The sequence below is a fragment of the Denticeps clupeoides genome, chromosome 2, assembly GCF_900700375.1.
Source record: "Denticeps clupeoides chromosome 2, fDenClu1.1, whole genome shotgun sequence".
Taxonomy (NCBI): domain Eukaryota; kingdom Metazoa; phylum Chordata; class Actinopteri; order Clupeiformes; family Denticipitidae; genus Denticeps; species Denticeps clupeoides.
The window spans coordinates 16,052,202-16,069,329 of NC_041708.1; the positions used below are offsets into that span (position 1 = coordinate 16,052,202).

The following is a 17,128-nucleotide window of genomic DNA, read 5'->3' on the forward strand; positions in this document are numbered from 1 at the left end:
CCAGATAAAGGGGTGCGCCAGGAAGCACATGTTGGTTGTGTGGACAACCAGACCAGCCGACCCACTCTGGGAGCAGCCGAAGGAAGTAGGTGAACAGTTTTGAAACATTGTCACAGTGCATTTTTATTACACAAATGTATTATACTTTTGCCATGGGTTTTGTTTACATGTTTTACATCACTTAGAATGAACAATCAATGCAATAAGATCATGTTTGATTGATAGGAATAGTTCACATGAAGCAGCACAGGCGTCTGGTCAGGAATATTGTTAAGACTTGTGTGATATTTGGATGGTTTGGAGACTTACATTGGTGAGTCAGGCTTTTGTTGCCATCTGCTGGCTTCACAGTGATACGTGATTACCAGCCACTTGCCATCCCTTTCCATGCGCATTGGCAAATACTGTAAGTACGGAGGTATGCATGATGCCATTTGGGTATGAATATGAATAACAGCTTGGAGCCAGTAGTGGGGTTGTATTTCTTGAAGTTGTGTTCCATGACATGCACTTCGCTTTTGGGTTTATTGTTTTCATTTTGATATATTATATACATTTAAACCCACTTTTTAAAGTATTTTGTGAACTTTTGTGAATTTTTCTGTGAGACTAGGTTGGAAACAGACTGAATCCATGAATCCCATGAATCAATAAAAAGACTCAAGCAATGAAATAACCACTTTTTGGAATATTGTACAATATAAACTACAATACAAATTGTGGAATTATTAACTACAAGTCATTGCTACATGAGACTGTGAGATTATTGTTGCCTAATGGCTTACAGCTTATGTAATACTGTACATGCCAAGGTCTGCAATAACTTTATACAAGGAGAGGCAAAACTTTCATCTATCCAGCCATACAAAAATATATGAAATACTCTGGTCTAGCTGGTCACCAGCAATGCTGCTTTATGCTGTGTAAATTCCATAAATAAGGCAGCATAACATCTAGGTATATGAACAGTTTATCTGGAGACAGTCTAAAGTTGAACTGTAACCAGATGAACTGTGCTGTGATCTTCATGCTGTATCCAAGACCCGAGACAAACAGTGACCTATTAAAGGTGCATGCTGAGAATCTGGGAAAGACCAGAGCTGCAGGACTTACCGCCAAGTTTATGGCACTTTCCCAAAGTCAGGAACGATCCTGTGAAGGAGTCTATGAAAAACGAATCATCTGCTGAGTCATTCAGGCATGAGTGGTGAGCAAGGAAAAAAGGTACTTGCACTTGTCTTATATTCAATTAATGCAGTGCATTTCATGAAGTACAGTTCATTGTAAAATATGTTAGATGTTGATTACGTAGGTCACAAGAAATGAATTAGAAAGATAATCCTGCTTAAAATGTTTAAATACTTTAACTGTTTTTTCTTTCCTTTTTTTTTTTATTAAGACATAAAATTGTATTAAGACCTAGTACTAGTATCTAGTAAAAATGTGATTTTACATTATACAACAGTAAATTATGTTTTTGTAATTGACTTTGTTTGAAGTTATTTGATAAAAGTCTATTTAATTCAGTGTTTTCTGTGTGTGTAACTTTTTAACTGGCAGGGCAGCTTGCGCACACTGGCTTTAATGGTGCCTTCAGCTGCTATAGGAGGCACTCTACAGTATGGCTATAATCTTTCTATAATGAACGCACCTACAACCGTAAGACTTCGTTTTCTCTTTTCATAGCTATAAGAGAGTTGTTGTGCTTTTCTCTTTTTGTTGCCAAACCTTGAATCCTGTGTACGCTTGCAGTATGTTCAGAACTTCATCAACGAGACCTTTACAGATCGCTGGGGTGTGCGGCTCAATGTGTATCAGGTCACCCTTGTCTGGTCTTTCATCGTGTCCATTTTCTCCCTCGGGGGTCTGACAGGGGCCTTGATTGCTGGACCAATGTCCATACGCTTTGGCAGGTGGGAAATATTTGACATCTTTAATCTGTGCTGTTCCCACTAGTGGTGGCACTAGTTATAAGAGTGTTTATATTTAATCAGGGTGTGGGTAGACTTGTTTGGGGAGGGAATTCTAACGGCAAGGGAATGGTTCGAAAAAGCCATTTGAAGTAGCCTGAAGTAGATTTGGGTTCGGGTTTGATTTCTACATCCTGCTGTCACTATAACAAACTTGACTAGGGTGTGACTAGCGTGTGCTACTCACGTTCACAAATAGGTCACTATTTTCAAACTGGCACTAAGTGGGCTTATGGCCTAAACATGGGGCATGTTCTCTAGTGTAAGGTAAGCACTTTACATAATTTACATATGTAGATCACCCAGAGCATGATGAGGCTTCTGTAAATACAGATTAAAATTGCACCTTTCACCTCTTTTCTGTGTTATTTATAGAAATATACAATTTATTCAAGAACATTTGCTTGAGAACTGAGAATGGTCACATCATTTGAGGTGTTTGTGGTTTTTTTCCTGTCCTACATGCATGCTGTCTCTTTCTGAAAGGAAGAAGACATTGCTGCTGAACAATGTGTTTCTAATGCTGAGTTCGCTCTTAGCTCTAACAAGCAGGGCAGCGAGGTCATTTGAGATGATCCTTCTTTCCCGGGTTCTGGTGGGAATCAATGCTGGTATGTGTTCATCATGTACTTTACATGCATCAGACACTGAGCTACAGATCTGTAAAAAAAAAAAACAACAAACAACAACAAGGTGCAATTAAAATTTCTGTTTGCTTTCAGGGATCAGTATGAATGTCCAGCCCATGTACTTTGGCGAGTGTGCACCAAAGCATCTCCGAGGGATGCTGTCTTTGTCCTCTGCCATTTTCACCTCATTTGGAGTTGTGCTTGGTCAGGTTGTTGGCCTCAGGTAGAAGCAAAACACACAAAAATGGAACAGGATGTTGGTTCAAAAGTCAAAGTGGACAATTTTGAATTTAAGCTTTAACACAAAAATTGTGTTTTGTGCAACATCCATCTGATGCAAAGGCTTGGGGTTATTTATCGACCTGGTATCTAATCTCAGGAAAAAGAAGATTTGACCCATTTATCCTGTTTGTGAACTGAATAGGTTGGCTGTCTTCTGTAAGGATGGATGTGACTGGTGGGTCTTGTATTTCTCTAGGGAGATCTTGGGCAGTGAGTCATGTTGGGAGTACCTGCTGGCCAGTAATGGCATCCCAGGCTTCATCCAGCTCCTCACCCTCCCCTGGTTCCCTGAGAGCCCTCGCTACCTGCTTATTGACCGAGGTGACAAGGAAGCCTGCTTCAAAGGTAACTGCAGTTTTTCCCAGAGTCTGAGATGAGAGAGAAATGAAGTAGACGTCCTCATACATACCAGGTCACCAAGATCTCCTGTTTGTCAGTAATGCACATCTGTGTGATTCCATCATGTCTGTGATGAGCTCATGTTCCATACAGGTCTGTCCCAGTTCAACGAAGTGCATTTTAATCATTTAAAAGTCAGTTCTCATATTTACTAGTACATTTCCTATCATATGTTGTCTTGCATCATTCATCCACTTGTATGTGCACAGCTACACACACCTGACCAGGACATTCAGATCATTCATGAATCTGCCGTGTGATGTAGCTCTCTGGCGTCTCCGAGGCTGTGAGGTATCTCAAAGCGAGGTCGACGAGATCCTGCAGGAGAAGGCTCAGTCTGAGGGCATTCGACCCCGGCAGCCATGGGAGCTCTTCAGAGATCGCAGTGTACGCTGGCAGCTCCTTTCCATTATTGTCATCAGTAGTGCCATGCAGCTCTGCGGCAATGATTCAGTAAGACGTCTCTACAAATTCACTTTAGTAGAATGTATTAATGTTATATGAGGGAGGCTGAATGTTTACATGCTCAAACACATTTTCTAGAAAACACAATACTTTTTATGGCTCTTACAGTGGAGCTTAAGAAATATGTTGAATAGCCCAATATGAGCTAACAGTTAACAGTTAATTTGGTGGTGAAATTAGTAAAATGTTTTATCAATACAATGATAATCGAGTCTTATCATAGTCTGCTCTTCAAACGTATTTGTTGTAATATTGAATGGACAAAGGATATTTAATTTACTTAGGGTCTATTCAACTTTTCAGAAAATCTGATAAGTCATATTTTTAAAGAAATCTGGGTTCGCTGGGTTCTTGTGCAGTATTAATTATTACATGCTGTCTGTTGTCTCATTTCGCAGATTTACTTTTATGCATACTACGTGTTTCATCAGGCAGGTATTCCTGCAGATATGATCCAGTATATTACAATTGGCACAGGCTCTTGTGAATTCCTTGCCTGCATAGTGTCTGTGAGTATTTTATTGTAAATCAAAATTTGAAGATTATTGTGATATTGTATTATAAGGGCAGTGGTGGCCTAGCGTGTAGGTTACCGGTTGAAATCCCGAGCCACTGATTTGCACCTTAATTTGTCACTCAGACCATATTTATATATTCTGCCGCCCCATCAGAGCTGTTATTTAGTTTATTCAATTAGAGTAGCATTTCAAAATCTGAGTTCTCTTGGGGTGAGTAAACCATTATTTCCAATATGTAGTATTTCATTATTTGCATATGTTGACTTTAAGTTTATAAGTAAGTTGTGGGGAGTTTGCATGATATGATATATGATACTATGAACTATGATATAGACAATTGTGGACAAGAGGCTCTGATGGGGAGATATTCTTTTCTGACTGTTAAATAGAAAAATGTAATTCAGATTTTCATCAATAATTCTGTCAGGTATCTTTATCTATTTAGTTTCTGCATTTAGGCCAATTCAGACGATGAGCACAAAAACACTGTGAACTGCGCCATATGATGTGTGCATTTAAATATTTGAAGTGAAAGTGAAATTGCCATTGTGATACACTGCAGCACAGCACATAGTGATACAACAAAACGCATCCTCTGCTTTTGACCATCACCCTTAGTGAGCAGTGGGCAACCATGACAGGCACCCGGAGAGCAGTGTGTGACAGTGCTTTGCCCAGTGGAACCTTGGCAGATCGGGATTCAAACCAGCAACCCTCTGATTAAGGGTCCGCTTCCTTAAACACTAGGCCACCACTGCCACCTGGTCATGTCTGATTTTCCATCTGAAAATCAGATGTCCAGATACAGCAGGTACATTGTGGACACAGACCAAGCTCTTTTTATAATCGGTTCCAGTCAGCAATGTGGTTTTTGGTTATTTTGGTTACCACATTAGTAGTCAATACATGTATGCTTTCATCAGATTTGTGTGTGTGTGTGTGAGATTTAGACATTACTGATAGAGCGCATGGGCAGAAAAGTGTTGTTGATGGGAGGCTACATCCTGATGACTGTCTGGGCAGTGGTCTTTACTGTAGCTCTTTGTTTGGAGGTAAGCTGCAGATTTGAACAGTTTTTTCAGAATGATTTCTGATGTAACCTCTTGGTATCTTGCCGTTTCAGATTTGTGCAAAGATTAAAGTAGACATTATTTGACGTAGAAGTTGCTGTGTTGCATCTGATTTGTTTGCCTCTATTTTTAGCACAAAGTGGCGTGGATGCCTTACCTGAGCATGGCCTGCCTCTTTACCTACATCCTGAGCTTTGGCATGGGGCCAGGTGGGCTTGTGTAGTTCTTTGGTTGCTAGCGTTAATTTATGATAAAAAAAAAAAAAAATGGCTATTTAAATGCTGGAAGCTTCTCAGCCCATCTTGTTATTTGGTAGCTGGAGCCATTGATGGCCTTAATCTCCTTTGTCTCCTCAGCGGGGGTAACTGGAGTTTTACCTACAGAGATCTTTACCCAGGCAGCGCGACCAGCCGCCTACATGATCGCCGGGTTCCTCATGTGGTTCTGTCTCTTCATACTTGGCATGATCTTCCCTTTCCTTGTGGTGAATATAAATCACTACAAAGCACAGGATAATGCTACATACTTCTCACAGCTATGGCAGGAAGAACATAAAATACACATAATACAAATGATGTGACCACAGGAATCACTGTGTTTAGCATTTACTTAAGATCAGCCTTTATCGCCATATTCACATGTTGTCCTGTGTCCTTTTTCATGCAGAGCAGTCTGGGTCAGTTCTGCTTCGTCCCTTTCAGCATTGTTTGCCTGCTCACAGCTCTCTACGTTGGACTAAATCTGCCTGAGACCAAAGGCAAGACTCTGACCGTCATTGCCAGCGAGTTTGACAGGATGAACTTTAAGAAAGCAGGGAGTGCAGAAACACAACCCACCCGGGCGCTGTACCAGTTAGGGGAAGTTTGCCAGACAACCTCCTTCTAGCCACAAGAGGGGGTCAGAACACCTCCAATTTCACAGTGGACGGCAAATTAACAAAGGAATATAGGAATCTCATCATATGTATAAATGACTAACGGTGGCTTAGTAAATGATCTTTTAATGATCTTGCAAATATGCATCTACCTTTAGAATAGTTTTTTTCCCAGTCCTTCTACACTCACACATCAAAACCATATCAAATTCAAGTGTCTGAAATTCATTTATTTTATTTTATCTCTGCAGCAAATGGACAGAGACACCAGACTCAAAAACAGTGTACAAAAACCAAACATCTATAGAAAAGTATGCTTATATTGAAATGTTCCAAAAAATCAACAAAAACTGGGACAGAAAGAATGACCTTTAAGGGACCAAAGATAAAATTAGAAACAGACATATACAAATGTACATCCTCATAAAAAAAGTGTCAATGCAAATCTTTCTGGGTTTTCTGTGGTCTACCCTTAAAAAGAACAGGTCCATTTCACTCACGGCTTGTTCACAATCACTGCTGTAAAGGCACTTTGCAAGACAGAAAGAATAAGACATAAAGCAAATTTTTAAATAAAAAAGGTAACAATAAAAAAAATTCCAGTGGATCACTCGTGCCAACCCTCCACCAGACACACTAAACTTAAAAAGGACCAACTGATTCTCTGATCCTCCAACTAAATGCTGAGCATGAGGGTCACTGAGGGTCATTGTTGATTGAAGCCCCTGCAGGAGGTTACTATGAGACAGGAAGTGCATATTCAGTGTGTGAGTGCTGGAACAGACCAGTGAAACGAAACAGCAACTTAGCTGACGATACAGCGGTACCTCAAAATACACACACCCAAATCTACACAAACGCTCAGCTGCATGCTTGTCCAAGCAGCACATCTACAGCAGAGTCGTGTGCAGAGAACCATACGCAGGGTGGTTTAAAACCGTAATATCTCAATCAAGGCTGAAGGAAAAAAAAAATCATATATACAATATCCTCAATTTACAAAGGTGGACTCAATAATTACACACATTTCATTTATACGTTATTTTCAGATGACATCATGACGATGAAAGCATAAATTAAGAGGGAATGTACTGAATAATATAGTAAACAATTATTTCAAAAAATTCATAACAACAATAATAAAGCCTTTTGGCTTTAATACATTCTGAAGATAAAAGCATACATTACCAGAGACCTTTCACTTGCTTGCTCGCTCTTTCTCTCTCTCACACACACACAGACACAAAAAAAATCACAATCACACACTTCCTAACACAGGTCTCCTCTGTGGCATAATTTAGAGAAAAACGGAACCTGTAAATGCAAACTGGGAAATCAATAATTTAATAAAATAGAATCTACTTCTCATTTAAGTCTTATTTAAACCTGAATTGGTCCCTGTTTGTCAATAACTGATGTCATAAGAAGAAAAAGGAGAGGGACACACGCAAAAAAAAAAAAAAAAAACCCACATAATCTGGCCTTTTACAAAATGCCATTGTATTGAAGTGAAATACCCAAGACTGCCTTCTTTAAAGGCGTCAGTCCAATGTGTGGTTTACATGAAGGACAATTCGCTAAGACGACAATTTGATGGACAGATCCTCCAGAAAATTATCACTACCAAACGTCCTCTCTGCTCCCACCCGTGCAGCTAGGCAGTGAATGGCCCATTCAAGCATAAGCAAAAAGTGCATCAATGGTGTCTGCTTTTGGGACCAGTAGAAGAGTTGTGAAGACAGGCTCAAAACTCACCACAGCCAAAGCAGACAAACAGAACAATCAAAGCAATAAAGAACATAGAACCTGCATGGATTTTGCTGTGCTGCAGAGGTCAGAGTTTTATTGTATACAATAGGCTTATTAAGCGTGAATTTTACCTGCTCACAGGGATTTTGGTAAACCCGTTTAGCTGCTTTACATATGGAAAATATAAGAATGTGCGCATATATACACACACACACACACACATACACACACATAATGCATATTGTCTGCTCTGAAATGATACAAAATATTGGTAATGGATGGACACCCAGACTGAAAAATGTACAGGAGTTGTGGGTCGTGCAGAGATGGCACTGAGGCTCTGTGTGTGACCTCTGCCGTCTACTGGTCACTTTTCGCCAAGCCCAATACCACTGCTGCCTACTTCAGAGTCCACCAATGAGGATGCAAATGCTGATTGCACAATCTGGAAGCCAAAAGACTCCAGCAGGGACATGTTCTGTTGTGGGGAGAAGGGAGAGCTGAGGGAGGCAGCCATGTCCCCCACGCCAGGCCCACCAGACACGCCCGTGCCCTTGTGTGCACTGCCTCCATGCATTCGCTGGTAGTGCTTGTTGAGGTAAGACTTGGTACGGAAGGCCTGTCCACAGTCACTGCAGGGATACTTCTTGTCCGGGTCCACTTTGTGTTTGGGGGGGCTGACCGCCACAGAGGATACATCTGTGGAAGTGCGGCTCACCCCGTTGCAAATGAAAGCAGTGGATAACTCCTCCCCCTCCACCTTGTGGGGCGACTTCAGTTCTGTGCCATTGGAGAGTTCACCAAAGGATGTGTCTGAGCCCTCAGAATCCTGGTGGGGGCACTTCCCAGAATTCTCCTGCCCCTCTGAGGTGAACATAGCATGAGACGATGGGTGGTTTGCAGGATGTTCATGAGGAGGAATGAAAAGGGGAGACAGAGAGAGAGAGAGAGACCAAGAACCTCAAATTAGAAAAGCGACAAACACAGTGAAAATTCTACAGTATGCTGGAAGACACTTTATGGAGTACATGTACCCAACTGTGCGGACTCTTTTAGTGTACATCACACACATCATTGATTATTACACTGGGGGGAAAAAGCCTTCGACTGTGTGATACCTGAAAAAAACTGCCTCAATTCTGTCAGTCATTAATGACCCTCATTAACTATTCCCTCCAGGATTTAGCAACAATTAACAAAACTCTGTAAATTCAGTTAAACCTAATGAGTACATATGCTTTTATCTATCTAAATGTTCACATTTACATGCATACTGTCACTGGTCAGGCACAGTCCATCAGAATAAACTGAACTGCCCTGTACACACACACACACACACACACACACACACACACACACACACACACACACACACACACACACACACACACACACACACACACACAGGTCAGGCAGCTACCTGTGACAAGTGTCTCACAAATTGTCTTCCAACCAAAAAGATCTAAACCATCTAAAGACAGTGCAGCTTTACTTAGGGATGCACAAAAAAGAAATTTAACCAAAAATGAAGGCCACAAGCAGAAACCAAAACTCCATGAGAAACAACTCTCCATGACAACAAACTCTCTGAATCCCACAGCAAGGTTGCATTAGTGAGAAGCAAGTGTTGTGATTTGTACTTGCTTCTTAATATCAGTCTTTTGACCAAAAAACAAAAATGCCCTGTAGGGGCATCAGTTTTTGAATTTTACAGACCAATATCCTGGAGGGATTTATTAACAGGTTCAGAAGGCAGGTATCCAAATGACACTAAACTAATTTAATAATTTAAATGCTGACAATCAGCATGTATGAGCTGGTGTGGTACATGTCTACAGCAGAGATAGGTAACCTGTTTACAAGAGAAATTAGGAATGCTGAAGTTGAAAAGTGGGGGTCACACCTTAAAAAAAAACAAAAACAAAAAAAAAACATCCAGACAACTAGCAAGCAGCACAAAGCCAAATCTGTCCGTAGGACGGTTTGATGGTATGTTCAAATGAGATGGCATTGTATATCTCCTGTATTGTCCTGTATTCTCCTCATATTCTGTATTGTGTCTGAGTTATGCAGACTAGTTTACATTCATGTGCAATGATGCTGAATAAAAAAACTGCTCTGCCAATCAAGCAACAAAAAAATAGTACACACTGTTCAGGTCAGTTTCTTAGAATCGCACCCCCTGAGGATTTGTGCCACCAGGATTTGTCCAACGCAATATCCGAACTTTAAATGCTTAACAAGCCTTGTGACCCTACAACCCTTTAAATGCGCTGCCATGTTAATTGTCCACTGGTATGTCAGATTTAAAAAGAAAAAAAAAGAAAAAGGTTTAGGATTCATCCATCTTGCTTGCTCTTTTAGTCATTTATACAATACTGCACTTATATCATAGTTTATCACGGGTTGCATTTCTCTTTAATGCAATTCAATCAATTTAACAGAATGCTCAGGCAGAATGGTGTCATAAAATTCCAGAAAGTGTTCATTGATGTTGCTTGGAGAAATGTTATAAACAGGTAGAAAGGTTCGAAATGCCATTGTCTAAGTCCTTGGTTCAACGAATTCCAGCCAATTGACAAATTCTACACAGATCCTGCTAAATGACACTTTGATGGGCCTCCTATGGCCATGTTCACTCTTCCACGGGCCGGTACTGACCTGCCAGAGGCCCATGGAGCCCGAGGAAGCCAGGACCCCCAGTTGTGCGGCACTCCCAGAAATAGGGGGTGCCGCCAGGTTTGCCCAGAAATAACTCTGGCTGCAGGCTCAAGGTGGCTGGGCCAGGCTGGGGGATCACTGGGGGTCTGGCAAGCCCATGAAAACGCCCTCCCTCTTGCTCAGGAAAGGGGACCAGCAGCCGGTGACTGGTGCAGAGGTCTACAGGGCCATCATTCCAGTTGAAGTGAAAGGGGGAAAAACAGAGAGGCCAAGGGGGCGAAAATCATACACCCAAATGCATGTGGATCAATCTACACACCACAAATGGTATAACTGTACTAAAGCATAAATTGTGCCTTACAGGCGGGCTCTACACTAATCTACAGTGTACACTAGGGGTGTTGAAATTAATCGTATGGACGACGTGGACGATTCTGCATCGATGCACTCTAGAAGATACACGATTACATCATAATGACGTTGCTTGGTGATTTTCTGGCAGCGATATAAAGATTCTCGTTATAAAGTTGTGGCAGTAGTGACTGTGTCGGTCTGATCTGAGTACAGTGCCGCTACATGTAAGAGTTTCACACTGCCTTGTTCTCGCACATCGGTCTTTTGTTAAACTTTGACCGCTGCGCGGCATGAGTTTTCTTTCTGCAGCTTCGAAACGCATGCACGAAGCGTTCTTATCTTCCTCGGAGTGTCCAGAGATCTATAACACAACGTCTCACTGGGAGTTAAGAAAAACATGCATACTTTTTACGCTGAGCCCTGCAGCACATGCAGAGCATTCGGTCTGAAAATGGCTTTAGATTTTCTCCAATGAGTAGAAAAACTGTCCAGGCTCACCTGACGCCACAGACGTCTGAACCAGCTCTTTTTCTGGCGTTTGTGGTGTCAGGGGAGTGCGGACTGAACACAGACCATTTTTCTGCTCATTGTAGCAAATCAAAGTGTCCATACAGGTGTACTGGACCTTAACTCTTGTGTTTGAAAACATCATGTGACCATGTAGAACATTTATGGGATGCATCGTGATGTATCGATATCGAAGCAGTGATAATCGTAATCGAATCAAATCGTGAGACCAGTGAAGGTTCACACCTCTAGTGTACACAAGAATGAATAATGAGCTCTAAGTATATGGTCTAATAATCTCTCAGACCAACCAGACCAGTAATGCTGTTGGTGAGATTTGCTTGTTAGCAAGCACATAGTATTTACTAATTCCTCATTTTACTTTAGACCTCATCAGAATAGAAACATAGTTATAGCAATCCATAGCTACAAACAAGCGAAACACTAGTGTGATCCTATCTGACAAAAAGGATTACAGCTTCTGATTTAAAATCCAAGTGCAGATGAGTTACTGTGGCAAAGAAATGGCAAGGGAAAATGGGTGGCAAATCTTGAGTTTGCACCAATTATAAAGGATTCACAGTCATGTGTCAGAGTACATCATTCTTCATAACAGGACTTTCACTAATCTGCCCACTATAGTAAGTTGAAATCCTGTCCAGGATTTCAGTAAATAGCCACTTGACTTCATCACAGTAACACTTAGTGCACTGAATGCTGCCCAGCTGAATGCAGACCATGCTAAACAGCAGGCTGCTGCCATGACAATAAGATGTTTGGAAAAAAAAAAGTTGCATTCCCAGGAATTACTGTGATAAACACGACACACAATGGCGAGATACATTTCAAACATGCAGCCACAGCACAGCGTTGTCCAGCATGGGATGGAGACGTGAAGATTTGAAGCAGTATGAATGTTGCCATGCCAAACACTAACAAAACTTCCATCCTGCTAACAGAACCATAAAGTATCTCCAGAGTCGATGTTGGGTGCATAAAAGGGCAGACATGCATGCAATGCACAGACACGCCCCGTTCAAACCAACCTCCTATTCTGCCCAAGCTGTCATGACCAAGCCATAATGCATAGTGTCATCGCAGCCTAATCAGGTCCAACCTGGACATGAAATACTACATATTATAAAGTCACGGTTTAAGTGACAGTACATGTGACTGGGGTGGAAGGCGTAAGCAGATTTCAAAAACTGATTTCAGAGTTATCTGTTTTTAGACTATAATTAGGGTAAAAAAAAAAAATAAAAAAAAAATAAAAAAAAAACAGATGAGAACCGGTCACACAGCAGTGTTCTAGCTGGGAGGTGTTATTAGCATGTGTGCACTGACTAAACCTGCAAGCGACATTAGCACAGCAGGGTGACACACAGAGAGAGTGACAGGAAGAGAGTGAGCGAGCGAGCGAGCGACACTGATGCGGAGGGGGGTATGGGCCCGCTTGCCTTCCACTGCGCATTGGCGTCCCATAGGGTAGGGGGCGCCGTTGTGCGTCTGCGGCTCCCCGTGGGGGTCAGGGAAGGCGTGCGTTGCCGGAGCAGAGAGCAGGGATGAGCCGTGGTGCGTTTTTATGTGCACCTTTAGGTAGGAGGCAGTGGAGAAACCTGAGGCCAGGAGAAGAACACAGGACAACACAGAGGCACAGTTGCATTTATACTGCCCCCTACAGGGCACCAAAGCTCATTTTCAGCATCCCACCGAAACTTTCTTCCAAATCACCTCCACCCACACTATGTGGCCAACAATAAATTGATAATACTACGTCTTGAAAACATATTATACATGACATCCCATGGATTAGTTATGCATCGTTTACCCTAAGAGAAACACAATTAAACCAGATACTAAGTGGAACAGAAAATTCAGAAAAGACTACGAGTGAGTTTTACAGTAATTTCAGCTCCTGAATAACAGAAGGTAAACTTAATCCTCACTTACAGCCAGTGATAAAAAATAAAAAAAACACACTGACAACTACAGAAATAGAGAAAGACAACTTCAGCTCAAACAAAACAACTTTTAACCTCTTAGGAAATTAACAGGTATCACAGGTCCATCAGTGCACACTTCACAAAAGTATGTAAACCGCCTATGAATGTTGAAGATCAGTTTTCCTCAGGAAATGTTTAATCTGATAAATTAAAATAAGAGATAATTTGATACTGACATTGTTTTTCACAGCGAACACAGTTCATCCATTCAACCTCTGACCATGTAATAAAATAGATTGTTTAATTCTATGTGAGTGAAAATGAATAATGTAGGTTTGTGAGAGACAGGTTGTTTTTTTTGGGTTGGTCATTTAAAAATGCTCAGTTTGAGTAATTTTTATTAGGAGTCTTTGGACAGGGAAGGGCTTTATAGTGAAATAATGGTGTCTTTATTTGGCAGTGTGTGCAAATTTTCAAATGACACAGCTGAACGTTCATATTTATATTTTACTATTTATATAGCAGGGCTGACATGCTCAGTCCACACTTATTCACTCACTTATTATCAAGTCCTGAGCAAGACACTTCACTCAGAGTTGATCCAGCAGGTTGTCCCTGTAACTACCAACTGTGCGTCAGATGATGTGCATATCACATTCAGTCTCTCACGAGGATCTCAGGGTTTTCACGGCACTAAGTAGGGTTTCAATCTGTGACCTTGTAAGGAAATAAATAAACAGCATTTATCAGACTCCCTTATCCAGAGCGACTTACAATCAGTAGTTACAGGGACAGTCCCCCTGGAGACACTCGGGGGTTAATTGTTTGCTCAGGTACAATGGTATTAAGCGTGATTTGAACCTGTGATTTAGTAGTCTTCTGCTTCATAGCGGGCGTGATACTCACTATTCTACCCCCCTATTCAGTTTTACTGCCATGACTAACTCTCTCTTTGTGCACATACAAATTTGTACTACTTTGATACGTACAGGATTAGGGCTGATATTGTATTTCTTCTCTACTCTACATGTATCTTGGTTGTAGATTCCACAGCATGCTGTCCAAATTTCCAAACGGCCAATGAAGAAATGAATTCAGATAAATCTGATGCATCTAATTCACCTAGTTCTCTCACACACACACACACACACACACACACACACACACACACACTGCAGAATCTTACCTTTGTTGCATATGCTACAGTAATTGTGAGGTCCCTCGCTGTGTTTCTTGAGGTGATCAGTCATGTACGCCGCTCGCAGGAACTTGCCACACACCTGACATGGGATCTTATCCTCGTGACAGGCAAGGTGCGACCTCAAGCGATCCCGCGTTGCGAAGGAGGCGTTACAAATCTGAACAGCAGCGAGAGGGGAGGAATGAGCCCAGCATGCGATCTAAAGACCCGGCGTAATGGCAGCTTCAGCGAAGCCCACTCACCTGGCACTTATGGGGTCGTTCGGTGGTGTGGACCTGCTTGATGTGTCCATTCAGATGATCTGGTCTAGGAGATTTGTCAAAGTTTATCAAATGACACGGTTTTGAAATAGGAATCTTTTAAAATGTATTTTCAGCTGCAGTCATGACATACCACCATTATTTATAAATAATAGTAATTTTATTTTAAAAAATTATATAATTATGTTAAAAAGGGGAAAAAAAGCTACAGCACTGAAACTAGAGCTGGAACCTGACATTAGTCCCAGAACTAATGGTATGAAAAGCTGACTGTACTGTAGACCGGCGTATCTAAATCGCAGCGTGTGGTACACAAAAATAATTGCAGCCTATGAGACAGCGCAGGACTTCAAAAAAAGAGCAAAGTATGAAGCGTGCTGAACTTTCAGAAAGAGTGGGGGATGTGATATTCTGTCACAGAAAAAAATAAAAAAAATTAAGAATAAAGGGCGAATGACCGATAATCATGCGAAAGATGAAGACAGGTCACACGCCGGCCCTGGCTTTTTATTTCGGAATTACCTCGTTATATTGCAACGTAATGAAATGTGTCCTCTGCGTTTCACCATCACCCTTGGTGAGCAGTGGGCAGCCATGACAGGCGCCCGGGGACCAGTGTGTGGGGACGGTGCTTTGCTCAGTGGCACCTTGGCGGTGCTGGACTCGAACCGGCAACCTTCTGATTACTGGGCCGCTTCCACCGCTGCCCGTGTAGCGCATTAAAAGGCGTGAGACTCACCGGGAGAATCCCTTCCCGCAGCTCTGGCACACGTACGGCTTCCCCACGGAGCCGTCGTGGGAGCGGACGTGGTAGGACATGCGGTCCTTGCGCTTGAAGCGGAGGCCGCACACCTGGCAGGCGTAGGGCTTCTCGCCGGAGTGCGACAGCTTGTGCCGGTTCAGGTGGTACACGTCGCGAAACACCTTGCCGCAAATGTCGCAGCCGACGTGGCGCCGGATCCGCTCGCGTTTGCGGCCGCCGTCCACCGCGCCGTCCGCGGGGACGCCGTTCTCCAGCAGCCCGGAAGGAGAGGCCATCGCCGGCGTGTCGTGCTGGGCCTCGTGGTTCCTCAACCGGACGGCTTCCGTGAAGATTTTGCCGCATATTCCACACGGGAACACGCCCGTCTCCTTCGACGCGTGGCCGCTGTGAAACAGCACGGGCTCCATGGCGGCGGGCTTCTTGGGTCGCCCTCTGCCCCGCTTTGATCCGGGCGAGCCCGCGCCAGGAAACGGGCTGCCCGTGACGTCGGGCGCGACCGCCTGAGACGCGTCCGCGTCCGCGTCGTGCGCCTGCCCGCTGCCGGGAAACACGGCGCCGTTAGCCAGCGTCCCGCCGGGGCCGTCGGAGGGAGCCGCGTACGAGAGGTCCGAGGCGGTCGCGGCCCGGGGAAAACTGACGTCGCCCGCTCGGGACGGCGGGACGAGGATCTGCACGTTGGACTGCTTGATCACCTCTTGGCAGATCTCGATGACGGAGCGCATCAGCAGGAACTTGGCGGCGGTCATCAGCTCCGGGAAACACTCCAGCCGCACCACGATCCTGGAGGTGTAGGCAAAGTCCAAAATGTCCTTAAAAACTTTGGCGCTGATCGTGTGCATCTCCAGCTCCTTGGACTCGCTGTCGGTTTCCGCCTGGCAGCTGAAGACCGACTCGAAGTACTCGCTGCACGCCGCCAACACCGCCTTGTGGGCCGGGAAGCTCTCGTCGCCGACGCGCAGGATCACGTCGCAGAACCTGCCTCCATCTTTCCTCTGCGCGTCGAGGTTGTGCAGCATCTCGGCGCTGTGCTGCCGCACCTGGTACGTATAACTCGAGCTCCACGGCTGCTCCGCGATCCGCTCCATGACGCCGCGGCACAAAGGCGCAGAAGAGACGCGCTTACATCCGGGGTTTCACCCCTAAACAAACCAGAAACGACGATCAGCGACGACCACCCCTCCCCGTCTTTCTTCCATCGACCATGTTAGCGGGGGAAAATGGCAGCCCCCCAGCTTCCTGTGAACTTTGACCTGTGTTAGAAAGGGAGGGCCGTCCTCCTTTGATTCCCTTTCCTTCTTGGTGGTTGGGAATGAATGAGACGCGCTATTCAGACTCGGGCGAGAAAGAAGAAGCGGAAAAAAAAAAAAAAAAAAAAAAAAAAAATCCCCACGAGAGCGGTGCGTTTGTGGCGGCGGCGGCAGGTCCCCGCCGCGGGCAGTCAGTCCAGTCTCCTCGCGGGGGGGAGGGATCCAGGCGAACGTCA

The 17,128-nt window shown here is 43.6% G+C and overlaps 2 protein-coding genes across 7 annotated transcripts; one reads left to right on the plus strand and one right to left on the minus strand.

Annotated features, from left to right (window-relative positions):
- The first annotated feature begins 991 nt into the window (after positions 1 to 991).
- On the plus strand, positions 992 to 6,652 carry slc2a11a (solute carrier family 2 member 11a). Of its 4 annotated transcripts, none has more exons than XM_028960467.1 (12): positions 992 to 1,224; positions 1,561 to 1,659; positions 1,753 to 1,913; positions 2,457 to 2,581; positions 2,693 to 2,822; positions 3,078 to 3,226; positions 3,546 to 3,733; positions 4,144 to 4,254; positions 5,214 to 5,315; positions 5,467 to 5,542; positions 5,690 to 5,817; positions 6,000 to 6,652. In XM_028960467.1, the coding sequence occupies exons 1-12, from the start codon at positions 1,201 to 1,203 to the stop codon at positions 6,216 to 6,218; spliced, it is 1,512 nt and encodes a 503-aa protein (XP_028816300.1). In that variant the 5' UTR covers positions 992 to 1,200; the 3' UTR covers positions 6,219 to 6,652. The 4 variants fall into 4 exon arrangements, with proteins under 4 accessions (XP_028816300.1, XP_028816307.1, XP_028816315.1 ...); XM_028960474.1 differs by having other exon boundaries at positions 4,177 to 4,254; XM_028960482.1 differs by having other exon boundaries at positions 1,566 to 1,659.
- patz1 (POZ/BTB and AT hook containing zinc finger 1) lies at positions 6,417 to 16,919 on the minus strand. 3 transcript variants are annotated; one of them, XM_028960441.1, is made up of 6 exons: positions 15,622 to 16,919; positions 14,865 to 14,928; positions 14,608 to 14,779; positions 12,936 to 13,094; positions 10,618 to 10,836; positions 6,417 to 8,820 (listed from the first exon to the last, which is right to left on the minus strand). In XM_028960441.1, the coding sequence occupies exons 1-6, from the start codon at positions 16,728 to 16,730 to the stop codon at positions 8,324 to 8,326; spliced, it is 2,220 nt and encodes a 739-aa protein (XP_028816274.1). In that variant the 5' UTR covers positions 16,731 to 16,919; the 3' UTR covers positions 6,417 to 8,323. The 3 variants fall into 3 exon arrangements, with proteins under 3 accessions (XP_028816274.1, XP_028816280.1, XP_028816288.1); XM_028960447.1 differs by lacking the exon at positions 10,618 to 10,836 and having other exon boundaries at positions 15,622 to 16,916; XM_028960455.1 differs by lacking the exons at positions 10,618 to 10,836; positions 12,936 to 13,094 and having other exon boundaries at positions 15,622 to 16,914.
- Between the last annotated feature and the right edge of the window lie 209 nt (positions 16,920 to 17,128).

What these genes read in the sequence shown, in the direction of transcription:
- slc2a11a (XM_028960467.1), top strand. Translation starts at nt 1,201, where the DNA reads ATGAGTGGTGAGCAAGGAAAAAAG. An exon ending in TAATGAACGCACCTACAACC is followed by an intron (nt 1,660 to 1,752) that starts GTAAGACTTCGT and finishes GTACGCTTGCAG; the next exon opens with TATGTTCAGAACTTCATCAA. An exon ending in GGTCAGGTTGTTGGCCTCAG is followed by an intron (nt 2,823 to 3,077) that starts GTAGAAGCAAAA and finishes GTATTTCTCTAG; the next exon opens with GGAGATCTTGGGCAGTGAGT.
- patz1 (XM_028960441.1), bottom strand. Translation starts at nt 16,730, where the DNA reads ATGGAGCGGATCGCGGAGCAGCCGTGGAGCTCGAGTTATACGTACCAG. An exon ending in AACGACCCCATAAGTGCCAG is followed by an intron (nt 14,780 to 14,864) that starts GTGAGTGGGCTT and finishes GCTGCTGTTCAG; the next exon opens with ATTTGTAACGCCTCCTTCGC. An exon ending in ACGCCAATGCGCAGTGGAAG is followed by an intron (nt 10,837 to 12,935) that starts GCAAGCGGGCCC and finishes ATGGCCCTGTAG; the next exon opens with ACCTCTGCACCAGTCACCGG.